The sequence below is a fragment of the Xenopus laevis genome, chromosome 1L, assembly GCF_017654675.1.
Source record: "Xenopus laevis strain J_2021 chromosome 1L, Xenopus_laevis_v10.1, whole genome shotgun sequence".
Lineage (NCBI taxonomy): Eukaryota > Metazoa > Chordata > Amphibia > Anura > Pipidae > Xenopus > Xenopus laevis.
The window spans coordinates 39,132,203-39,157,809 of NC_054371.1; the positions used below are offsets into that span (position 1 = coordinate 39,132,203).

At 38.7% G+C, this 25,607-nt stretch overlaps 2 protein-coding genes across 4 annotated transcripts in view; one reads left to right on the forward strand and one right to left on the reverse strand.

Annotated features, from left to right (window-relative positions):
- Positions 1 to 1,683, reverse strand: part of yipf7.L (Yip1 domain family member 7 L homeolog) — a 42,495-nt gene extending 40,812 nt beyond the window's left edge. Inside the window, exon 1 of one of the 2 annotated variants that reach the window (XM_041588684.1) lies at positions 1,617 to 1,683. In XM_041588684.1, the coding sequence (XP_041444618.1) occupies positions 1,617 to 1,646 (30 nt within the window). In that variant the 5' untranslated portion in view covers positions 1,647 to 1,683. Of the gene's footprint in view, positions 1 to 1,591 lie in introns of both variants that reach the window. The other variant, XM_018229542.2, reaches the window with a different exon arrangement.
- On the forward strand, positions 1,629 to 25,581 carry gnpda2.L (glucosamine-6-phosphate deaminase 2 L homeolog). 2 transcript variants are annotated; one of them, XM_041574757.1, is made up of 8 exons: positions 1,629 to 1,791; positions 4,544 to 4,710; positions 8,295 to 8,396; positions 10,597 to 10,779; positions 12,356 to 12,540; positions 15,107 to 15,281; positions 18,190 to 18,198; positions 22,301 to 22,805. In XM_041574757.1, the coding sequence occupies exons 2-8, from the start codon at positions 4,587 to 4,589 to the stop codon at positions 22,357 to 22,359; spliced, it is 837 nt and encodes a 278-aa protein (XP_041430691.1). In that variant the 5' UTR covers positions 1,629 to 1,791; positions 4,544 to 4,586; the 3' UTR covers positions 22,360 to 22,805.
- The last annotated feature ends 26 nt before the right edge of the window (positions 25,582 to 25,607 follow it).

Below are 25,607 nucleotides of genomic sequence, written 5' to 3' on the forward strand. Positions count from 1 at the left end.
TCCACAATCATACACAAAATGCAGAAAGAAACATTTGCCTGTCTAATTACAAAGGTTTTGACAACAATTCCTGTGTCCTTCAATGTTCGAGTGCTGTGTTGCCCATAAGCAGTGCACATTCCTACAGCTGTCTGTACATGAATAGAGAACTGGCTAAATGATATATTTATAAAAATAATTTATAAAAAATATATTATTTATTTATAAAAATAAATAAATATAGACAATTTTTTTGCACTTTACACCCTTTTACATCTGTAATATGCAAAGTCCTTCACATCATATGTTGGGATGTTCCAGAAACTGAAATTATGCTGCTGTTTGGACTATAATCACACCCAGTCTATTTCATTGCTGATTTGTCTCAAAATCTACAATACCCAAACAAGTACTTTTCCAGTGCATTGCTTCTTTTTCTAAACATTGCACACGATTGCTAAATTGTTAGGCAACAATTTCATTTATAATGCACATCGTAACCTCAGAAAGACTACAACTTATAAAGCCAGTATCCTCCATTGAACAAACTGCATACCTAACGGCAACCTGGGTTGGAATGTTTTACAATTCATATGAATGATATTATTATTATTTTAATTGCCGGAATTTTAATTGCCTAAATGAGAAGGTTCGTGGTGTGTGGTTGAATGCCATACTCTTGTTTTGTATTTCAGTATTTTTCTAATAATAAAGCAACCTCATTTTCATGTACAAGGTTTTACTTATGGATACATACCTCCCAACTGTCCCTTTTTCGGAGGGACAGTCCCTCTTTTGACAGCTCAACCCGCAGTCCCTCATTTGTACTGGAAAGTCCCTATTTTCTCTGCACTGAACAGCCAGAAAAAGAAACAACGTTTCTCACTTAATTGGCTTTTAGCAGAGAGCCCAGAACAGCTAACAGGTGCAAATAAGATACTTTGTATCAATTTTGAGACACAAAAACACAGTTTAGATAAGGAGAAATATTTTCAAACTTTCATAACCTGCCAAATTTTGTAAAACAAACATGGTAATTAGGGGGTTTGGCCACATAAAGGGGTGTGGTCAAAAAAATTGCTGCGCTACGTGCGGGAAAAAAAAATTTGTCCCTCTTTTTACTTCCAAAATGTTGGGAGGTATGGGAGGTGAAGAACATTGGCTAAACGGATGTGAACTTCAAAGCGGTGGTTCAGCTTCATGTTTACGTTTAGTATGTTGTAAGCAACTCATCAGTTGGTTTTCATTAAAAAATGAAACCCAATTGCATATTGTATCCGAATATCACTCTCTACAAAATATGAAATAGTTTGTTACTATTTCCTATTTATTTTTGGTGTATATCTCCAAGATTCCTATCTAACCCTGATTTCCCTGTTGGATAAGGAGATCTAAGACAGGTGGCAGCACTGGCAGCAACACATAAGAAAGACATTTCACCATAGGATATTTTACCAGCCTGGCAAATAAAAATATTAGTAATCTTTCACCCAGCCCGCCGCTCATTATAGAGAAGCGCATCTAATAACTCATGAATGCGCCATAATCAACATTAGTATATCCTACAGTTTTTTTCCTTCACTATTACGTAAGTAGTTTATTGTCTACTGACTGCGTTTATAGCTCGTTTTCCGAACCTCGTTTTTACTTCCGCCAGCCAAAAACATGGCGGCTGCGTAACGACGTCGGAAGCGCTGTGATGGACGAAGGGCTGTGGGTGGGTGAATCACATGACAGCTGTCAGGTGATCTCTTCTGGAAGCGGCTGGTCTGGAGGAAAAGAGTTGCTGAAGCTGCTATTGCATCCATGTTGGTGGGTCATTCTTCAAATGTGTTCAATTTCATTTTCTTTAGCATTTGAATTCGTAGCAGGGTGGGGTATTGAGCTATAATATTAATTGCCAACGGTGATGGGAGATGTAGTTGGGGAACTAGTAGCCCAGTGTAAATATACCTGGTTTATAGAGAGTTATATCTAATTAGAGAGCAACTGATAAACACTCTATAGCTGAGATGTCAGGACTGTCTGGTTCCCCGGTATCCAGCAACTTTCCTCTCCCTGTCACTTGCCTGCACTGCTGCAAAGTTCAAGGGAAATGACACCTTAGCTCAGGGATGTTTTTTTTTTTTGCATTGGTGTCGTATGTGCATTTAATATACTATTTATATTTATTATATTGCATAGGAGCTGACACGGTGCTTCCCGTACAAGGGTAAAATGTAACAAGTTATGATTAGTGCAACGATGAATGTATTATCAATACTAAATAAGGGTGGTGACACGCTACGATCTGGGGAGATTTAGTCGCCCACTTAGCCTTCCCGTTTGCTAAAATGCAAATAGCCGGCAGGATGGCACTCGAGGGCTTCTTTTCCCAAGTTGCCTCACAAGGAAACTTTGGGTGAACTCGGAAAACAAAGCGATCCGAGTGCCATCACGCCAGCGACTTACATTTTAGCTGGTTTTTCAGGGAGATTAGTCGCCCGAAGAAGAGGCGATTTGTTGCTGGGAAACGAAATCTCCCCGAATCTTAGCGTGGGTTACCACCCTAAACCTGTGGCCTGTTATTAGCTGAAAGTACAATAGCACTACTTGTGTATGCATCACTGTACAGCAGAACTATAAATAAATAGAAAAAATGGGGGTTGATACAATAATAAATACAAATTAATATGAAGTACAGCTGTACAATTAAAGAGTAAGTGCTAATTGTTAAAGAGACAAGAGGATAGAGATCCTTTCCCCATAGAGCTTACAATCAAAGTAGGTGGTTAACTTACTGACACCAATAGAAATAGCACATTAAATGGGTTGTTCACCTTTAAATTAACTTTTAGTATGATGTATAAAGTGATATTCGGCGACAATTTGCAGTTGGGTTTCATTTTTATTATGGTTGCTGGGGTCCAAATTACTCTAGCAACCATCCATCGATTTGAATGAGAGACTGGAATATGACTAGGAGAGGCCCTGAATAGAAAGATGAGTCATACGAAAGTAGCAACAATACATTTGTAGCCTTGTAGAGCATGTGTTTATTAGATGGGGGTCAGTGAAAGCTAAAAAGGGTCAGGGGAAGAAGGCAAATCATTAAAAAAAAAAAATGAAGACCGACTGAAAAGTTGCTTAGAATTAGCCATTCTATAACATACTAAATGTTAACTTAAACGTGAACCATCCCTTTAAGTGTTGCAGTTTTTATTTTGTAAAGTAATTGTCCTTCTCAGCCTTGCAAGTACAGGTATGGGATCTATTGTCCAGAAACTTCTTATCTTGAAAGCTCCAAAATACAGCAGTGCCATTTCCTATAGAGTCCAGGTAAATAAATGATATGTTGAAATGATTTGCTTTTCTCCATAATAATAAAACAGTACCTTATACTTGATTGTTACCAAGCTGCATGGATAAAAGGGTAATCTTTTTAGGTTTATTTAATGTTGACATGATTTTTAGTAGATGTAAACGTATACAGTCATGGGAAACATGTTTTTTTCAAAACACATCAGTTAATAGTGCTGCTCCAGCAGAATTCTGCACTGAAACTATTTCTCAAAAGAGCAAACTGTTTTTTTTATATTTAATTTAGAAATCTGACATGGGGCTAGACATATTGTCAGTTTCCCAGCTGCCCCCAGTCATGTGACTTGTGCTCTGATAAACTTCAGTAACTCTTTACCTCTGTCCTGCAAGTTGGAGTGATATCACCATCCCTCCCTTTCCCCCCAGCAGCCTAACAACAGAACAATGGGAAGGTAACCAGATAGCAGCTCCCAAACACAAGATAACAGCTCCATGGTAGATCCAAGAACAACACTCAATAGTAAAATCCAGGTCCCACTGCGACACATTCAGTTACATTGAGTAGGAGAAACAACAGCCTGCCAGAAAGCAGTTCCATCCTAAAGTGCTGACTCCTTCTGAAAGCACATGACCAGGCAAAATGATCTGAGATGGCCCTACACACCAATATTACAACTAAAAAAATACACTTGTTGGTTCAGGAATCAAATTTTATATTGTAAAGTGAATTATTTGCAGTGTAAACAGTGTAATTTAGAAATAAAAACTACACCATAATAATCAAGATAGAATGCCTTAAAGGTAGTATATTCCATGATAATAGATCCCATCCCTATACCTTTTTTAGCCTGGTGAATCATATAAAATATTTCATCATAATTTGGATCACCTTACTTTAAATCTGCTTAAATAAATTAAATCAACTCAATAGGATTTTGCCACTGATATGGATTCATGCAGCTTAGTTGCCATCAAGTATAAGGTACGGTGTTATTATCACAGGAAAAAAAAAGGTAATAGTTTCTAATTAAATTAAAATTATTTGCTTATACTGGGCTCTGTGGGATGTAACCATTCCGTAATTAAGAGTTTGCTAAATAACAGGTTTCCTGGCAAGGCATCCTCTATCTGTACCCTCTAAATTGTACTCTGAAAACATTGCTCATAACTGTGATCATCCCTCATTGAGCATATATCTAACATAGGTAAGGCCTGTACACACACATGCATACAGATTTTTAAATTTGTTTTTTTTTCCCTCCAGGTTTGAGCCTTATGTTGTCCTGTAAGAGAGATCTATAACAAGAATGAGGCTGGTCATTTTGGATGATTATGCTCTTGCTAGTGAATGGGCAGCAAAGTATATTTGTAACTGTATCATTCAGTTCAATCCTGGTCCGGATAAATACTTTACATTAGGTTTACCAACAGGTACCTTTGTTTATTTTTTTATACTTTTTCTAAACTTGTTGATTAAAGCAACTTAAAGAAAAACTATACCTCCCGAACAATGTAGGTCTCTATAAAAAGACATTGCATAAATCAGCTCATGTGTAAAACCCTGCTTTGTATAAATTAGGGATGCACCAAATCCACTATTTTGAATTCGGCCAAACCCCTAAATCTTTCCCGAAAGATTTGGCCGAATACCAAACTGAATCCCAATTTGCATATGCAAATTAGGGGTGGGAAGGAGAAAATATTTCTTACTTTGTTTTGAGACAAATAGCCACAAGATTTCCCTCCCTGGCCCTAATTAGCATACGAAAATTCGGATTCGGTTTGGCCGGGCAGAAGGATTCGGCCGAATCCGAATCCTGCTGAAAAAGGCAGAATCCTGGCCAAATCCTGAAATGAATCCTGGATTCGGTGCATCCCTTGTATAAATAAACCATTTTCATAATAATATACTTTCTTGAGTAGTACACTGTATGTGCCATTGGATAATCCTAAATAAAAAATTGCCATTTTAAAAAATAAGTGCCTCCCCTTGGGATCGTAGGATTCACGGTGCATACAAACAAACCATACATGTTAGGTCACATGAGCCTATTAATAGACAGAGTTCTGTCTTTTGCTTCCCCACTTCTTCCTGTTACAGTTAGAGTTGCAGTATCTCTGGTCAGGTGACCTCTCTCCCCTTGAAATGGTGGTTCAAGGCAAGAGATGTAAAAGGGCAATATTTACTTAAATATAGATTCCAGTTTGGTAAGATTCTTTAATATGCCACTTAATTTGATATAAAGTATCTGTTGATTTAAATATTCATTTTGGGGGTAAAGTTTTCCTTTAACATAATGCACTCTGTAAAGCAAAGGTCTTAAATGTAAGTATATATATATGTATATTATGTGCATTGGATGTACACTGTTGCCTTTTGGGATCTTGTCATGTGTGTCATTAAAACCGGTAATTGCCTTAGAGGAATGGTCGGATGAACCAGTGTGATGGAAAGCCACAGTCTTGGTGTACTCTATACAGTCAATGATGCAGTCTTTGTCTAACGATTGCAGGTTGTGTAAGTGATCTATAAGGAGGGCTGTGTGACCATTCCATACGGAACTATCCATCTCTGCAAATCAATTCTTCAAAAGAACAATTCATGTATCTGGCCTGCTTCCCTAATTACCATAGCTTCCTCGCTCTCTATCTCTTTCCTGATTGAATGCTGACTCTGTAGAAAAGTCTGTATTGATCACAATTATGTCTGCCAGTAATTATAGTCCAGGAACTTTGGGATCAGTTTCATGTTCATGTACAGCATGTGTATATGTATGGTTTTTATTTACCGTATACACTCGAGTATAATCCGAGTTTTTCAGCCCCCAAAATATGCTGAAAAACTCTACCTCGGCTTATACTCAGGTCAAGCGCAAAAACGGTCGCCGGCGTCCAAGAATAGTTCCAAGAATGGTCGCCGGCATCCAAGAATGGTTGCCGGCATCCAAAAACGAGATGCCGGCACCTCCAATGGGAGCAGAAACCCTCAATTTTTTGATTGAAACTTACCAGAAGCTGCTGCATTTTTCACCCTAGGCTTATACTCGAGTTAATAAGCTTTCCCAGTTTTTGGAGGTAAAATTAGGTACCTCGGCTTATACTCGGGACGGCTTATACTCGAGTATATACGGTATACAGTATTGCTTGTATACACATCTACACTCTATTACTTGATTTACTTCTTTGATTTGACATTTGCACAGACATACATTTACATGCTCCAAGTGCCAAGTATTATACATATTGCCACAGCTTCGGATCAGATACTACAGAGTCATAGAAGGTAGTGTTTTTTGTATAAGGGCCCCATTTGAGATGGTTTGTACTTTAGTATGAACCTATACATGGCTGGTATCAATCGGGTTTGAGGATGTGACACTTATGGGCAATTGAAAATTCAAATTCAAATTTTCGAGTTTTATTATGGCCAAAACTGTCAAATTCGACTAGGGAATTTTTAAAATTCGATTCGAGTTTTTTTAAAAATTCAAATTAAATTTTTGAGATTTATTCAATTTGATTTTAAAACTTGATTTGAGTATTTTCTCAGAAAAAAACTTGCATGTCAGGAAGGCTGTAAACAGCTCGAAATTGATCCCAGGACGTCTCCCATAGACTAAAACAGCAATTTGGCAGGTTTTAGGTGGCGAATAGCTGAACTCAAGTTCTTAAAGTACAATTCAACCCTTAACTAAACAAACCCCTAAAAAATCCCCTACCCTACGTAGACCCCCTCCCTTCTCCCCCCCAGCCTAGCTGCTAACCCGGTGGAAATGCCCTTTTTACTTACCCCTCCGTGCAGATTCAGGGATCGCAGTTCACGACAGCCGTCTTCCGGGTCTTCAGTAATCTGAGACCGAGACCGGCGAATGCACAGCTGGAGCAATTTTCCTGTTCCCGACAACTGTGCATGCGCCGAAATAGACGGAAATTGCCAAAGTTCCGGAAGAAGACATGACGACCCGGAAGATGGCTTCCTTGAAATGTGATCCCTGAATCTGCGCTAGAGGGTAAGTAAAAAGCTAGGGGCATTTCCCCGGTTTAGTAGCTAGGCTGGGGAGGCGGAGGGTCTACGTAGGGTAGGGAGTGGGGTTTTTTTTTTCTGTTAAGGGTTGAATTCTAATTTTAAGAACTCTAGTTCGACTATTCGCCACCTAAAAATTCGAACATCATGGGATCAATTTGGAGTTGTTTGCAGCCTTCCTGACATTTTTTTTAGGAGAAAAAAACTGAAATCGAGTTTTTAAAAATTTTTATTCGATTTGAGTTTTCGGGTCAACCCTATTCACCCGAGGTCGAATTTCGAGTTCATGGGAGTTTTTAAAAACTCCCATGAACTCGAAATTCGACCTATGATGAATGTGCCTCTTAGCTGTTAGGGATTTTTTCTGATAAATGTTGTTTATTTTAACTATATGCACCTTGGCATTTGCTGTCTGGTAATAGTATACAGTAGAACCCCCATTTTACATCCGCTGATTTTAAGTTTTCCCTCATTTTACATTGTTGTTTTGTGGTCCCATCTATATTAATTTCCCTGATTTTACATTTTCCTGGATTTTACACCATTTTTTTCTGGTCCCCTGAAAAACGTAAAATGGGGGTTCTACTGTATTGTAGTATGACATCCATAAGTTATAGAGTTATGAACTGTAAATGCTGATTGCCCATATAACTATAAAACTGCATGCAGCACATCTCCCATATGCTCAAGCATTTGGTAGCACTTCTGTTAGATGTAAGCGTAATCAGGTCCCCTAGGGACACCACATCACACCATCTCGCTTGCTAGCCCAAGCCTTACCCCTTGTCTTGTAAAGATATTATAACACAATAAGAGGTCTGTGAGAGGTTTGTGGTTGACAAGCTATAAGCTAATGGTTGCCTGGCCATCTGAATCTGTGCTAGGAACATTAGCAAAAGCAATAAGAAAATGAATTATATTAATATCTCCGTGACACAAATAGAACAGCACAAATCAGCACTGCACTCGGCTGTATGTATTGTTGTTACAGGCAGCACACCCCTGGGATGCTACAAGAAACTGATAGAGTATCACAAGAGTGGGGATCTGTCATTCAAGTATGTGAAAACTTTCAACATGGATGAGTATGTTGGTAAGTATTGACCGTCACGTATTGATGCTTTTTTTTTTTTAGTTTGGAATTGGATGACAGTAAGGGACTGGGTTGTCTAGTTGTTATCTATTTACCATGATGCTTTTTGTTACTTTTGTCACTGCCCTGGAACTGACATCTACTTAACTCAGCTGACTATATAGTAGGGATGCACCGAATCCAGGATTCGTTTCGGGATTCTGCCTTTTTCAGCAGGATTCCACCAAATCCTTCTGCCCTGCCGATCCGAATCCTAATTTCCATATGCAAATTAGGTGCGGGGAGGGAAATTGAGTGACTTTTTGTCACAAAACCAGAATTTAAAAATGTTTCCCCTTCCAATCCCTAATTTGCATATGCAAATAAGGATTTGTTCCGGTATGCGGCCAAATCTTTCGCAAAGGATTCGGTGCATACCTACTATATAGAAGCTCCCACCCTGAGTAAAGGCATGTACAGCAGCCTTGCACGGTAACCCAGAATACCCAACACTGTTTTCTTTGAAAGATAACCCCGTAACTAGCATATCCCTATAAACACAGGTCTGTGAAAAGAGATCATATTAGAAGTAACCAAATCAACTACTTTGGGCAGAAAAAGTTTTATACGGGTGATATTCCTGAATAGAGTCTTATACCCTATAGGCTGGCGTCTTGTTGTTGAACCCCTGTTATAAAGCAGATGATATTACTTGTTTCATGTATTTTGGGAGTGTCTGCAAACATAGGATTTCTAAGAATCATCTGCTGAGATTATTTCGTCTTGAGCTCTTCTTCCTAGAATCAGGTCCATGGATCACTGTGACTGTCTCCTGAAACACTAGAGAATGTTAGGGAAGCATAGCTTTCTTACTTCCATCTACGCTGCTCGCATGGAAGAAATGAATCAATTATGCTCTGCCTTGCCACCATTGCTACAAGCTGTATGACATGATTAGTGGCACTGACAATCTTCTTCAAGATCAGCTCTCTCCGTAGTCCAGAATACCTGGGATACCTCGGATTTGTGCCTTGCATTACCGAACTGAGTTCAAATCCAATGGATACAAATTAGGAACGGGAAGGGAAAACATTTTTTACTTCTTTGTTTTGTGAAAAAAGTTACGTGATTTCCCTTCCTGCCCCTAATTAACATATGCAAATTAGGGTTTGGTTCGGCCAGGCACGAGGATTCGGCTAAATCCATATCCTGCTGAAAAAGACCAAATCCTGGCTGAATCCCGAACCGAATCCTGGATTCGGTACATCCCAACTGCCAATATGGTTCCGTTTGATATGGGCAATAGATTTTATGTTTACTAAAAAAGAACTCAATTAAAAAATATAATGTATATACAGTAGAACCCCCATTTTTATGTTTTTCAGGGGACCAGAAAAAAATGGTGGAAAATCCAGGAAAATGTAAAATGAGGGAAATGAATAATGTGTAGGACCACAAAGCAACAATGTAAAATGAGGGAATCGGGATGTAAAATGGGGGGGGGGGGTTTCTACTGTATTAGTATAGCATCTCTTAAGTTTCCGCAGTTTTCTGAAAAGACCTTCTCCGTTAATTGTACTTAGCAATATTCAGTGCTGTCTTTTTCTCCTGGAATAAATCCCTGCTGCTCTGTTTCACGTAGATATCCCTAGTACTTTGCCATATTTAAGGCTAATTGTTATGCATCTTCTTCATACTGTTCACCGCAGGTTTAATTGCCCACAACATTTGCTCCACATTTCCTGCAATTTGGATCTTCGCTTTATGTGAACAAAGACAAAGCAAACAAGTATGCTTTACCGCGTGTGTTGAGATGCCGGGAAATCTATATTTATTGATTGCAAAATACAATGTTTTGAAGGAAAAGCGTATTGCACTGGCTTTCAGACATGCTGAAGCTCATCCGCAGCTATTGATCCAAAGGCTTCTGAGGCTAAGCTGTAACAAGAGGTCTTGGCCCACTAAATGTTCTGCTCTGGGATTTATAAATATAGATCAATGTCAAAGCACAATTCGATGCGCGTGTAATGTTGTCTTCCGGGACATGTGATCCATTCTAAAAATAGTTGTTCTAAGCCAAAACTAAAGTTTGAAATGTGTTAATGTGTTTGGTGTTTAACCAGCTTTTGTATTTTTTTTATTCGGCCAAATACCAAATCCATTGCACAAAAATTCTGTAAATTAAACTTCTTATTTCATGCATCTCTGTATCTGCTTCTAGGACTTCCCAGGGACCACCCCGAAAGCTACCATTCATACATGTGGAACAATTTCTTCAAACACATCGATATTGACCCCAATAACGCTCACATCCTAGATGGAAACGCGTCAGATCTGCAAGCAGAGTGTGAAGATTTCGAAAGGAAAATCAAAGAAGCTGGAGGGATTGAGCTGTTTGTAGGAGGTTGGGCATCTTATACAGCTTTGCCATCAATCATTTTGTTTATCAGCTATAGCTGTGCATCCATACAAGTTAAAATATTCCTTAAGAGCTGTCCTTTACTTGTCTGCCTAAAAAACATGTGCAGCAAAAGACATATCAGTAGCTTAAAGTGCACTGGCACACATGCTGCCTTTCACCATAAGCTGTTTCCACATTCTCTGCTAACAAGACACAGGCACCTTAATTGTGTGTTTGCAGCAGTTTGTGCCAAATCAGTCGATGTTTAATTAGAGCTTCTTTTAGTATTAATACTAGTAGTGGTATGCCATAGGCCTAAGGAGTATTTATTAAAGAGATTATGTCATGATTTTTATGATGTAGTTTTTATTTCTAAAGTACAGTGTTCACACTGCAAATAATTCACTGTACAATATAAAATTGAATTCCTGAACCAGCAAGTGTAATATTGTTGTGTAGGCAGCCATCTCATGTACTTGCCTGGTCATGTACTTTCAGAGAGATCCAGCACTTTAGGATGGAAATGCTTTCTGGCAAGCTGTTGTTTCTCCTACTCAATGTAACTGAATGTGTCGCAATGGGACCTGTATTTTACTATTGATTGCTGTTCTTAAATCCACCAGGCAGCTGCTATCTGGTTACTTTCCCATTGTTCTGTTGTTAGGGTTGTTGCTGGGGAGGGAAAGGAAGGGGGGTGATATCACTCTAACTTGCAGTAAAGAGTATATGTCTATCAGACAATATGTCTAGCCCCATGTCAGATTTCAAAATGAAATATAAAAAAATCAGTTTCCTCTTTTGAGAAATGTATTTCAGTGCAGAATTCTGCTGGAGCAGCACTATTAACTGATGCGTTTTGAAACATTTTTTACCATGACCGTTTCCCTTTAAAGGAGAAGGAAACCCTGTAGAAAAAAACCCTGTGCCCCCCCCCCCATGGAAATGCCCCATACTTTATACTTACCCCTCGTCACAGATTCTGTCAGCGGACTTTACTGTATCCATCTTCAAGGTCCTCGGTAAGCTGACTGGGAGATCGGTATGTCGTGGCATGCGCAGTTGGAGCAATTTGCCGGTTTCTGACAACTGCGCATGCGCCTAAATTGACGGAGATTGCCGATCTCCCACTCAGCTTACCGAGGACCTTGAAGATGGATGACATCTGCCAGGCTGATATGACTACAGTAATTGACCATTGTCAATTACTGTGATGGTGAAGCTGTCTTTTGGAAGAGTCCATTGCTTTATTGGTAGATTTGTTACATTACCAGTGCATTTAAACACAATCCGTAAAATTACTTGCACTTGTACATGATTCATAGACACTAATACACCAGTTGTTTCAATGAGATGCATGCAAGGTGCAGAGTACAGGGTGCATGGATGCATGGGAGCCCAAAACAGGGTCAGACTGGGGGGGCCGGGGCCCACCAGGGCTGCTATCTCAGGGCCCCCCTCCCCTCTCAGGGCCCCCCTCCCCCGCATTTTGATTTTGGTCCCCATTGAGACCTTTATCAAGGCAAAAAACATCACATCGCTTTCTGCAATGGTTTTGATTCTTTTTCTGGCTCTTTCCTAGGTATTGGCCCAGATGGACACATTGCATTTAATGAGCCTGGTTCCAGTTTGGTATCAAGGACAAGATTAAAGACTCTAGCTATGGACACAATTTTAGCTAATGCTAAATATTTTGATGGTGACCTCTCAAAGGTTCCAACCATGGCACTGACAGTCGGCGTGGGAACAGTAATGGATGCCAAAGAGGTAATTTCTGAATGTTGTAATTCTCTCTTCACCCTGTACAGTACATTATCCTCATTAAGCGATGAGAAAGTCACTGGCGTTAAATAAAGCTAGTGATAGACGCAGTGTTCATTCATAATGTTTGTTTCTTTCAACAACTTCATTGTGTTTTTATCCACAATGCCAAGATCCATTCAGACTGAGTATGAGTTTGTATTTTAACTGAAATTTGCTTGCTCTGTTGTATTACAATGGGAGCCTATGGAAATCCCACACAACTAGAGAATGAGTGACAAACGGTAATTGAAATTCCCATGTAACATGAGTGGAGAATAAAATCAGTTGTTTTTAGCATGTTGTATTCTAAGAAATTTTGCAAGTAGTCTTTATTTAAAAAAACAAACAAAGAAATAAACGTTTTTATTCTCTTTATTTAGCAATCCAAAAAGGTTTAAAATGGCCATAGAGGCTTACATTTTGAACCACGCTTAAATAAAATCCTTTAAAACTTTATTACATATTATAGCAGTGCTAACAAAGCCACGTTTCAGGCATTATATGGCCCTAAAATTCCGACTACAGGGTGTGGGATCCCTTATCTGGAAATACATTATCCAGAAAGCTCCAAACTACTGTAAGGCAATCCCCCATAGATTTCATTGTAAGGAAATCATAAAACAGGACCTTGTATTTAATGGTAACTAAGCTGCACGAATCCATATTGTGGGCAAAACAATCCCATTGGGTTTATTTCATATTTAAAATATATTTAACAGACTTAAGAGCGTGGTAAACTGTAACCTAGCAACCGGATAGCTGTAGAAATGCCAAACTGGAGAACTCCTGAACACAAAGCGAAATCATTTTTTTTAAAAAAAAATGAAGACCAATTGCCAATCATCTCAGAATAGCACTCTCCACATCATACTGAAAGTGAAGTTAAAAGCGAACAACCCCTTTAAGGTATGGTGATCCATTAAACAGAAAGATTCCTTATTAGGAAAAGCCCAGGCCCCAATTTTTCTGGATAATAAATCCCATACCTGTATTATGTACAGTTTCATATTTGTAGCCTGTTCCACAGCTCCACCATGAGGCCAACTGCAAAAAGTGATGTTTCTTTTGTTGGCCGCAGGTTATTCAAAAAGGTACAGGTATGGGGTTTGTTAACCAGAAACCTATTATCCAGAAAAGCTTCGAATTTCGGGAAGAACATCTCCCATAGACTTCATTTTAATGAAATAATTCAAACTTTTAAAAATAATTTCCTTTTTCTCTGTAATAATAAAACAGTAGTTTGTACTTGATCCCAACTAAGATATAATTAATCCTTATTGGAAGCAAAACCAGCCTATTGGGTTTATTTAATGTTTACATTATTTTCTAGTAGACTTTAGGTAGAAGTCACATTCCTGTCGGGATCATACACCAATTTTCTAAATCCACATTTTGCCAAAAAACATTGCTGCACTTGGAGGCACATTTTTCAAGGTTCGAAATTCAAATTCATGTGTTTTTTAAAACTCCTATAAATTCGACCAATCAAAATGTATTGATAAAATCGAGTTTTCTCATCTCGGACAAATCGAATCGATCCGAAAAATCGAAATCGAATTTGATTCTAATTACAAAAACTCGATTTGAATTAAAAAATCGCGAATGTCAGGAAGGCTGCAAACATCACCAAATTGATCCCTGGGCCTCTCCCATTGACTTATACAGTAATTCGGGAGGTTTTAGGTGGCAAATAGTCGAATTCGAGTTCTTAAAGGACCAAAGTATGATAAACCTTGAAATTCGAATTAAAACTTGAATCGAGTTTGGATAATTTACAATTCGAATTTGAGAGATTTGACCAAAAAAAAAATATTGGAAAAATGGAATTAGAATTTTCACTTCGACCCTTAAAGGAAAACTATACCCCCCAAACAATGAAGGTCTCTATAAAAAGATATTGCATAAAACAGCTCATATGTAAAATCCTGCTTCATGTAAATAAACTATTTTCATAATAATATACTTTTTCAGTAGTATGTGCCATTGGGTAATCATAAATAGAAAATTGCCATTTTAAAAAATAAGGACCGCCCCCTGGGATTGTACGATTCACTGTGCACACAAAAACAAACTGTACTTCTTCGGTCACATGAGCCAATTAACAGACAGGCCTGGGGCATGTTTACTGACATTGGAGATAAATATGGGCCATGGGCAACATCTCCAGAAATCTCTCTAGATATTTATCTCCAATGTTAGTAAACATGCCCCAGAGTTGTGTCTTTTGCTTCCACACTTCTTCCTGTTCCAGTTAGAGCTGCAGTATTTCTGGTCAGGTGATCTCAGAGGCAGCACACAGACAATCACAAAATGGTGGTTCAAGGCAAGGAATGTAAAAGGACAAGATTTACTTAATTCTATTTACCAGTTTGGAAAGATTCTTTAATATGCCACCTAATATGATATAAACTATCTGATGCTTAAGTATTCATTTTGGTGGTATAGTTTCCCTTTAATATATCTGCCCCTTAATACACAAATAAGGTGAGTTTTATGTTCACGTTAAAAAGGTGTACTTTTCTTCCCTCAGGTGATGATCCTTATAACCGGTGCACACAAAGCCTTTGCCCTGTACAAGGCCATAGAAGAAGGCGTAAACCACATGTGGACCGTATCTGCGTTCCAGCAGCACCCTCGCACTATTTTCGTCTGCGACGAGGACGCCACCTTAGAGTTAAGAGTGAAAACGGTTAAATATTTTAAAGGTGAGCTTAAGGTGTTTCAATAACAATGCCCTGTGCCTTTTCCCAAGCTGAAAATGTCGCTTTGGGAATATTAATGTGACCAAAGACTTTATTCATATTGGCTTTATGATACAGCTGGAAACCAAGGATCTTTGCCAGTCAGGTTGATATTCTCTAAAGGAAATGATTGAATGTGTTATACTGTTAATAAAGCATGTTCAGCTCTAAGGTTTAGATTTAGACTTTTTTCTTATAGATATATCAGTGTCCCTCTTAAAGGGGTAGTTCATCTTCATGTTCATTTTTAGTATGAACTAAAATCACTAATTCTAAGCAACTTTTCAATTGGTCTTTATTTTATAGTTTTTGAATTCATCTGACTCTTTCAATTGGAGGTCACTGACCCCATCTAAAAAAAACAAATGTTCTGTAAGGCTAAGGCTTTTTTTTATTACTCTTCTTTTCAGGCCTTCTCCTATTCATATTAATGGCAAAGCAATGCATGGTGGCTAGGGTAATTTGGTCCCTAGCAACCAGATATCTGAAATTGCAAACTGGAGAGCTGCGTAATAAAAAGCCTAATAACTTTAAAACCACAAATAATAAAAAATGAAAACCGATTGCAAAGTGTTTCAGGATATCACTCTCTACATCATACTATGGGGCAGGTTTATCCAGGGTTGAATTTTGAAGTTATGGGATTTGTTTTACTTTTTGAACCATAACTTCGAAATTCGAATAAAATAAGACCAACCAAAATTTATTTTAAAAAAATCAAAGTTTTTATTGCAGGTGAATAGGCTGTATTCAGTCGTTCAAATCAAAGTAAGATTGAATTTGATCAAATTCGATTCGAAGTATTTAAAAAAAAAAAACTTTGATTTTTCAGAGTCCACCAATTGACTCCATATAACTTCTAGGAGGTCCCCCATAGGCCAAAACAGCAATTCGGCAGGTTTTAGATGGCAAATGGTTGAAGTCGAAGTTTTAAAGCAACAGTACATGATAAATTTCAAATTTTCAAATTTGGACTATTCCATAGTCGAAGTACACTAAAAATAGCTTGAAATTCACATTTTTTTTTTACTTCGAATTTTCACTGCGCCCCTTGATAAATCTGCCTCTAAAAGTTAATTTAACAACCCCTGAAAGGTCTAGTTAGTGGGTTCTAGAAAGGGCTGAAAGCACAGTTGTGGTTTGGGTGGGACATAATTAGGGATATCATTTGGCCACTTCGTCGTTTATAGGCTCCCAACTCAGTGACTGGTTTAGTAGCTCCAATCCTAACTGATAAACAGTAAGGGACTACACCTAGACTAACCGATGTACACAGAATAGGTAGAGCGTAAATGTACAAGGCTGCTTATACAGTTACAATTATATCAGAGTGTATTAATAAATTGTAAACATGTAGGAAATCCAAATACTGACCAATACTGGAGGAAAAGAGGGCCCTGCTTAAAGGTGCAGTATACCCCCATGTTCAGTATGTGCTGAACATACTTGTACCTTACTGCCCAGTGCACAAACAATCCCCCTGCACAATGGGCTCCTGCTAACAAAACAGTTGCAACAAAGGGTGAAGGGAGGGGTTTGTGACTGGGATCTAATTATTTACCTCACGGGGACCAAACATGGCATGGCTTCAGTTTTGCTGTTTGCCCTGTTTAGCTCAAGAAATAACAAAAAAACACAGACTTTTCCTTGATTAAAACAATAGGCAAAAGGTATGTTCAGCCCAAGCCTTATTCATTACATTCATGTAGAGCAAGGGGTATATACATAATATAGCTCAATAGGGCTTATAGTGTTTCCTGTTTCCATTTTATTACAGTCGGTTGTCTTGCATTGCATGCATTTCAGCTAGTAGGAATATAACTATAAAGGTGCCTTCCAGTTATCTGCTGCCCTTAAAGGGCAAGTCGACCCCAAAATTAAAAAATTGCCTTATAAAAGAAAACATAATTCTAAGCAACTTTCCAATATACATGTATTAAAAAATGTCACTGCTCATAATGCATGTTTAATGCATAATATTTGTAAAAACAATTGCTATTGAAAGCAGCATTTGCTTAACCCTTGGTTGTGTTGCAAAAGTCTTCGTTCCCCAACAGACAGTTCTGTTAAAGGAGAAGGAAGCCCTTTTGGCGCAAAACCCATCTTCCCCCCCCGGGCAAATGCCCCTAAGTTGTTACTTACCCCTCGGCGCAGGTCATCTCACATGGAGTTCGCAGGCACCATCTTATCTCGTGTGGACTTCTTCCTGAATTCCCCGGCGTTTGGCGCCGCATGAGCAATAGGAGCATTTGCCGGTTGGAATCTACTGCACATGCGCCGAAAGTCACGAAGTTTCCGGGAAAAAAAATCGCATGCGCAGTAGAGCTGAACCGGCAAATGCTCCTACTGCGCATGCGCCACCAAACGCCAGGAAATTCAATGTATGAGCCGAGGGCAGAGAATAGAAAGGGGCAGACACTGCTTTTTACCAGCAATACAAGTTCAAATATCTTAAAAACCGTAGAAAACTTGTAATAGATGTAGATTGGAAAGTTGCTGAGAATTATGTTTTTTTTTTATTAGACTCATTTTTATTTTTAGGGTTGATGTGCCCTTTAATAATAACCTTACCCTAAATGTCGTCTTTACATTCACATGAGCAGCTGTTTGGAGAGGCCCCTTTCATGGCATTACTTTATTTCTAATGCTTTACACTGTAACTGCACAAAAACTTTGTTTGTCTCCTGTCTAAATCGATGCTTTCCATTAAACCAGGAAGTGCAATCTTACACACACACAAATATTGTATATTCTATTGTATTTTCTACTGTACTGTACATATACCTCACTTGCTGCAAGAGATGGAATAACACACCCAAATGTCGTTATATATGTGATTGTTTTCTGTTCCTGCTCCCTTTGGTGGGCCAAGCTTTAAATGGTAAGATCTTCCAATCTCCTCCTCTGCAGCCCTTTCTTCTTGATCTGCCAGTCAGGAGTAGGGGTGAGAGTAGATATTATATGATCTGTCTCCCTGCAACTGGCAAAACAAAGGCACAGAGATTACCTGCTGGCAACTCTGATATTTCCCAGTGGGTGGGCATAGGTGTTTAAAAGAACAGTTCAGTGTGGAAATAAAAACTGGGTAAATAGATAGGCTGTGCAAAATAAAACATGTTTCTAATATAGTTAGTTAGCCAAAAATGTAATGTATAAAGGCTGGAGTGACTGGATGTGTAACATAATAACCAGAACACTACTTCCTGCTTTTCAGCTCTCTAACTCTGAGTTAGTCAGCGACTTGAAGGGGGGCCACATGGGACATAACTGTTCAGTGAGTTTGCATTCAGCTCAGATTCAAAAGCAACAGTTATGACAAGTGATGTGCGGGTTGAGAATTTCTCGACCCGCACCCGGCCCGCTTCTCCCCTTTATTTATAGACCCGCGCCCGACCCACCCGGCAGTGATGTCACAAAAGGTGCTGGGAAGGCAGAAGTCTATAAATTCCAGCGCCAGAAGCCGGCAGTACTAGGTCGCGGGCGGGGAGAGCAGGAGAAGAGCTCGACCCGCACATTTTGTCCAGGGGTCTGCCCGACCCGCGGGCCTCGGGTCGGCCCGCACATCACTAGTTATGACCCATATGCTCCCCCTCAAGTCTCTGATTGGTTACTATTAGAATCAAATTGGGAGCAGAGTCAGTAAACATTACTGGTATGCATGCCGGAGACCTCTAGTGACCAAACAGAGGTAAAACCATAAACTCAATAATTTCTCCAAGGCATGCTAGTAAGTAAAAAAATATACTTTATTTACATCAATAGTTAAAAAACATGAAAAATATCCCCTCTAACGCCTGACGCGTTTCATGCTTACCCAGCACTTAGTCATAGGCAGAATCCCTCTGCCTATCACTAAGTGCTGGGTAAGCATGAAACGCGTCAGGCGTTAGAGGGGATATTTTTCATGTTTTTTAACTATTGATGTAAATAAAGTATATTTTTTTACTTACTAGCATGCCTTGAAGAAATTATTGAGTTTTCTGATTGGTTACTGCCTGATAATCAATCAGTGAAAACCAAGAGAGCTGAAAAGCAGGAAGTAGTGTTCTGACTATTATGTTAGACATCCATACACTCCAGCCTTGATACATTACATATTTGGCTAACTAACTATATCAGAAACATTTTTTATTTTGCACATCTATTTACCCAGTTTTTATTTTTATAATGAACAATTCCTTTAAGATAGATATCACTGTGGATCAGGACACAGAGTTTGCAGAGCAGCCGCCCATCTCTGTCAGTCATAACTTCTGCTCTACTCTCCTCCTATTCCTAAGCTACACCCTGCCTCGAGCATTGCACGTCTACTTGCCAAAAAGCATGCAGCTAAATATATATATACAACACACGATATGTTAGGGGAACAGATAAGAAAACACTGGGCCAAAAAAGCCCAATAGCTGCCCAGTAATTCTGTGTTATACATTCCTCCCACAACTCTATTCTCCTTTTCAAAGGGCTGGTTTTACAGCTGGGAACCAATGATCTTTGCCGGTTGGGTTGATATTCTGTAAAGAAAATTATTTAAAGGGGTGGTTCAACTTTGTTAACTTTTAGTATGTTATAGAATGGGCAATTCTAAGCAACTTTTCAGTTGGTCTTCATTATTTTTATAGTTTTTTAATTATTTGCCTTCTTCTAACAGGGATTTACCTTGTGTTTAGTGCCAAGCCAAACAACAATGTTTCAGGGGCAGACATCTTCGTCAGGACCTGATTAAAAGGGGTGGTCTATTTGCCTATTCTAAGAAACTTTTCAATTGGTCTTCATAATATATTTTTATAGTTTTATTTGCCTTCTTCTTACTCTTTCCATTTTTTCAATGGGGGTCACTGACCCCATCTAAAAAAGAAATGCTCTGTAAAGCTACAAATGTATTGCTGCTTTTTATTACTCATCCTAATATTCAGGCCCTCTCCTATTCATTTTACAGTCTCTTATTCACATCAATACATGGTTGCTAGGGTAATTTGGACCCTAGCAACCAGATTGCTGAAATTGCAAACTGCTGAATAAAAAGCGCTAAATAACGCAAAAACCACAAATAATGAAAACCAATTGCAAATTGTCTCAGAATATCACTCTCTACATGATACTAAAAGTTAATTTAAAGGTGAATGTAAAGGGCTGTTTACTTGGAGCTCTAGGGATTAGGAAGCTATGTGCACACAAGTATATGTAGAAGTATAAGGAAGGCTCTGGGCACACACACTAATCTCTTGCTTACACTTTCCTGTGTTCAAGAAATGTGAATGATTAACTGTCTTCTGATGTGGATGTGATCAGTGCATGCTTCCTCGGGGCTTGATTCTGCTATTGCTTTGTGTGCATTTATATCTCTGCTATGAAACTACTGTGCGCAACTGGATTGTATAATGGACCTCTTAACAACAATCTGCTTCCACGTTTCAAGTAATAAAGCACCAAGCCAATGTACTTAAAGGAAAACTATACCCCCCCCCAAACAATGTAGGTCTCTATAAAAAGATATTACATAAAACAGGTCATGTGTAAAACTCTGCTTCATGTTAATAAACAATTTTCATAACAATATACTTTTTAAGTAGTATGTGCCAATGGGTAATTATAAATAGAAAACTGCCATTTTAAAAAATGAGGGCCGCCCCCTGGGATTGTAGGATTTACAGTGCACACAAACTATACTTGTTAGGTCACATGAGCCAATTAACAGATAGAGTTATGTCTTTTACTCCCACACTTCTTCCTGTTACGGGCCATGGGCAACATCTCCAGAAATCTCTCCAGATATTAATCTCCAATGTTAGTAAACATGCCCCAGAGTTGTGTCTTTTGCTTCCACGCTTCTTCCTGTTACAGTTAGAGCTGCAGTATTTCTGGTCAGGTGATCTCTGAGGCAGCACACAGACCATCACGAAATGGGGGTTCAAGGCAAGAGATGTAAAAGGGTAACATTTACTTAAATATATATTCCAGTTTGGTAAGATTCTTTAATGTGCCACTTAATATGAAATAAATTGTGTCAGACTGGTATGCCAGGGGCCCACCAGAAAACCTTAGGCTGAGGGCCCACTTTCCAAACTATTATTCCTCCTCTCCTCACTCAAATTCTTTTTTCTCCTAGTCTTTGATATTTATTTAGTATAATCGGGGTCGGATTTACATAGTGGGCGCTCCTAGGCCCACTGCTGTTCGTCGCCCCTGTCCCCTCCCCTTTTATTCGTGCAAATTTTCATCATCAATGGGGATTGGCGCATGGGAAATTAAAAAAAATGATTGTATCTCCAGTGCATCCCCAGTGTTTTTGAACCAATGTGGGTGTGGTTGGGCAGCATGCCGCCCCCTAAAATCCTGCCACCCTACGCCCGGGACTAGGTGGCCTTTCCACAAATCCGGGCCTGACTATTCTCTGTTCTTCCAATATTAAGTCTCTTTTTTTTTTTCTCATAAAGAAATAGGGAATAACTATGAAATTGGCCAAATGATTAAAAGCAAGAGGGCCCACTGAAACCTTGGCCCACCGGGAGTTTTCCTGGTATCCCAATGGGCCAGTCCGACACTATATAAACTGTTGCTTAAGTATTTATTTTTATTTTGGGGGTATAGTTTTCCTTTAACACATAGAAGTGTTGTGTACTACATAAGCACAAACTAACTCATTTCAGAAAGAGGGGTATATTTTCCCCTTTAAACATGCATTACAATGGAAATCTTATGTTAATCTTAATATTAAGCCAACGCCTCTGTTTTCTGTGCAGTTCCACCTGCTGAATACTTCAGTGTGTATGCGCAGTTTTTGGAATTGTTGATCCCACGATATCCTTATTTTTATCAGTTACACTATGTAGTGTATTAAATAATAATGACATAGTCCATCCCCAACATGGTATGTTTGCAGTGAACAGTCTCAGGCTGAGGGTTAAATGTTGCTACTGAGATGCATTCAGATGGATTATGCCAGCAGCAAAGTTAATGCTTTTTTCTTTCTGTTCTCCCTCCAGGTTTAATGCATGTGCACAACAGGCTTGTGGATCCGCTGCTCAGCATGAAGAAAAACTAAAGTGGAATCGATAGTGAAATGCTGTGGGAACCAGCAAGCGATGTATTAATGGCTATGCAATGTTACTGTATAAACCTTTCAACTGTACAGTGCTATCCATTATATGCACTGGGCAATTTAACATTCCACCTAATATATATATATAGTCTTATGGTTTATTTCAGTTGTACTGTAAGAATTTACACTGCAGCTCTGCAAGGGTTACCAGTCTGTGGGCTGCCTTGTAGAGACAACACCGAAATACTCCCAAAATACACAGCTCCTGCATATTTATATGCACCTATAGCTGTTATTTGTAGCCTTGTCATCAGGGCAATGTATTGAATCCCCATGTTGTTTAGGTTCTTGAGTCCTGCTCATAGAGACATAACCCCTCACATGTCCTGCTACAATGCTTATATATTTAAAGGGGTCGTTCACCTTTGAATTAAATTCTGAGACAATTTGCAATTGGTTTTCATTTTTTATTTTTTGTGGTTTTCGTGTTATTTAGCTTTTTATTCAGCAGCTCTCCAGTTTGCAATGTCAGCAATTTGGTTGCTAGGGTCCACATTACCCTGGCAACCATGCACTGATTTGAACAAGAGACTGGAATATGAATAGGAGAGGGCCTGAATAGAAAGAGGAGTAATAAAAAGTAGCAACATTAATAGATTTGTAGCCTTACAGAGCATTTGTTTTTTAGATGGTCGCTGACCCCCGTTTCAAAGCTGGAAAGAGTCAGAAGAAGGCGGCAAATAATTGAAAAACTATATATATATATATATATATATATAAAAAATATAATAATGAAGACCAATTAAAAGTTGCTTAGAAATGGCCGATATACAAAAAATTAACTCAGAGGTGAACCACCTGTTTAATGCTAAACCATACTTAAAGGGCAACTAAAGTCTAAAATAGAATAATATTAGAAATGCTGTATTATGTATACTAAATATAAACATGAACTTACTGCACCAGCAGCCTAATAAGACAAATGATTTATGCTTTCAAAGTTGGCGCAGGGGGCTGTCATCTTGTAACTTTGTTAGACATTTCTGCAATATCAAGACTCGCACATGCTCAGTGTGGTCTGGGCTTCAGTTGGGAGGTTAAGCTTAGGGATCGTCATAAATTATCAAAACAGCACAAGTCAAATAATATCTGCCATAGAAGCCAATACAGCAAGACTGATTAATAATCATAATATAGAGACTACACTGCGTCTCTGGATACAAATCTCTACAGGGAATCCAACAATGCTGCTCGAGTTCTGGGAAGTAAGGTGGGGGGGCTCCCCCTGCCATTTGAAAGTATGATCGTTTACCTGCACAGCAGTTGGGGACCATCTGACAATTCCTATCAACAGCAGTAAAAGAAGGGGGAATTGCACTGCATAGTCAGGTTTATGATAAAAACTGTAGATATCTTTTAAAGTATATTGTAGATAGATTTCTTTTTCATTAAAGAAAGTAAAAATGGGATTTTATATTTTTGCCTTTACATGCCCTTTAATTTGGTTCTCCTAAGAAAAGGTTACATATCCCTGGTCTATATGGCTGGAGAGACCGTTACTATTCATTTCAGTTCATCATCCTGTTAATAACTTCTTATATACTGCAGCCCTTTGAGGGTGGTTGCGTAGTCTTGATGGCTATAAAGAGGGTTTTTTGTTTAACTGGTGCAGTAGAGTCCAAACTCCCGGCAGAGTAGCCTGTCCATGCAACTGATGCCAAACTGCTAAATATAGTCCCTGACATAAAGTCACATCTAAAAGGGACACTTTTCGAGGCTGGTCCAAGGCAATGGGGTATATTTATCAAAGAGTGAAGTTAGAGATCTCCACAGTCCACTAGAGTGAAAGTCCGCCTCTCTCCATTCATTTCTATGGATTTTTGAGAATCCATGAAAGTTCATCCTTTGATAAATACGCCTTTCAAAATCCCATAGAAATGAATGGAGAGTAGCGGAATTTCACTCTAGAGGACTGTGGAGATCTCTAACTTCACTCTTTAAAGGGCATGTTAAGGCAAGAAGATAAATTCCCATTTTTACTTTCTTTAATGAAAAAGAAACCTATTTCCAATATACTTTAATTAAAAAATGTGTATCGTTTTTATAAGAAACCTGACTGTATGCAGTGAAATTCTCCCTTCATTTACTGCTGTGGATAGGAATTGTCAGACGGTCCCTAACTGCTGAGCAGGGAAACAATCATACTTATGAACAGCAGGGGGAGCCCCCACCTTACTTCCCAGCCATGCAGAACTCAAGCAGATTTGTTTATGACGATCCCTAAGCAGCCCAGACCACACTGAGCATGTGCACAGTCTTAGTCTTGCAAAGATGTTTAACAAAGTTACAAGATGGTGACCCCCTGTAGCCAACTTTGAAAGCATAAATTATTTGTTTGATTAGGCTTGTGGTGCAGTAAGTTCATGTTTATATTTAGTATACAAAATACAGCATTTCATGCCTTATTCTATTTTAGACTTTACATGCCCTTTAATAAATATACCCCAATTTCAGGCTTATGTCACACATAGAGTTAGGATCCCTGCTCCTGAATTGAGGCAGTCAAGATCCCAAAGGTGGCCCTTAGTGCTGCCCGTTGATGGCAATGGCAAGTGTAGTAAAATCCCTATAAAAGTCCCCTATGGCATAAACTATGGGCTGAACACCATGCATCAGGTTCTAACTCCTGGGAACGAAGAAATGGTTTGTCTCAGACCATGAAATGGGACCAGTTCAATTGAAACCAGTTTCAGTTAATAATACAATTATCCCTGTTTAAAAATTCTATTCTGTTCTTCTTGGGCCCAAACAGGTTTATTTTTAGACTGTAATGCTATTTATAGCTAATATATATTATTTTCATTATTACATGTTGGTTTCCCTTTAGTCGTGAGGCTTCAGTGACTGTTGAGAGGTATAGCTTTGTATTGTTTTATCTGTTTACTCATTATAGCATTTAGACACACGTCCTTCTCCCCGTAGGGATATTGCTGAATATAGCTAAGATGGAAGAAAAAAGGGGTGTTTGGCATAGAGATTCCTCACTTGCCAGACTCACATCTTGGATTAGGGACATGGAGAATGAGATGTTTGGCACATCATTTTTCACTTTCTTTTACAAATGCCGCATTCTCCAGCTGTGACTTGACTTATATTTTATGTGCATTTACAAATGGCAGTTTTCTTAAAACAATATGTATACTAATAAACTGGCTGATATAAAAATTGTATTTTCTTTTTTCTTTTTATTA

Bases quoted from the DNA above. Each gene is read 5' to 3' on its own strand.
- gnpda2.L (XM_041574757.1), top strand. From the start codon at position 4,587: ATGAGGCTGGTCATTTTGGATGATTATGCTCTTGCTAGTGAATGGGCA. The intron at 8,397-10,596 runs GTAAGTATTGAC...ATCTGCTTCTAG, and splicing joins CAACATGGATGAGTATGTTG to GACTTCCCAGGGACCACCCC. The intron at 12,541-15,106 runs GTAATTTCTGAA...TTCTTCCCTCAG, and splicing joins CAGTAATGGATGCCAAAGAG to GTGATGATCCTTATAACCGG.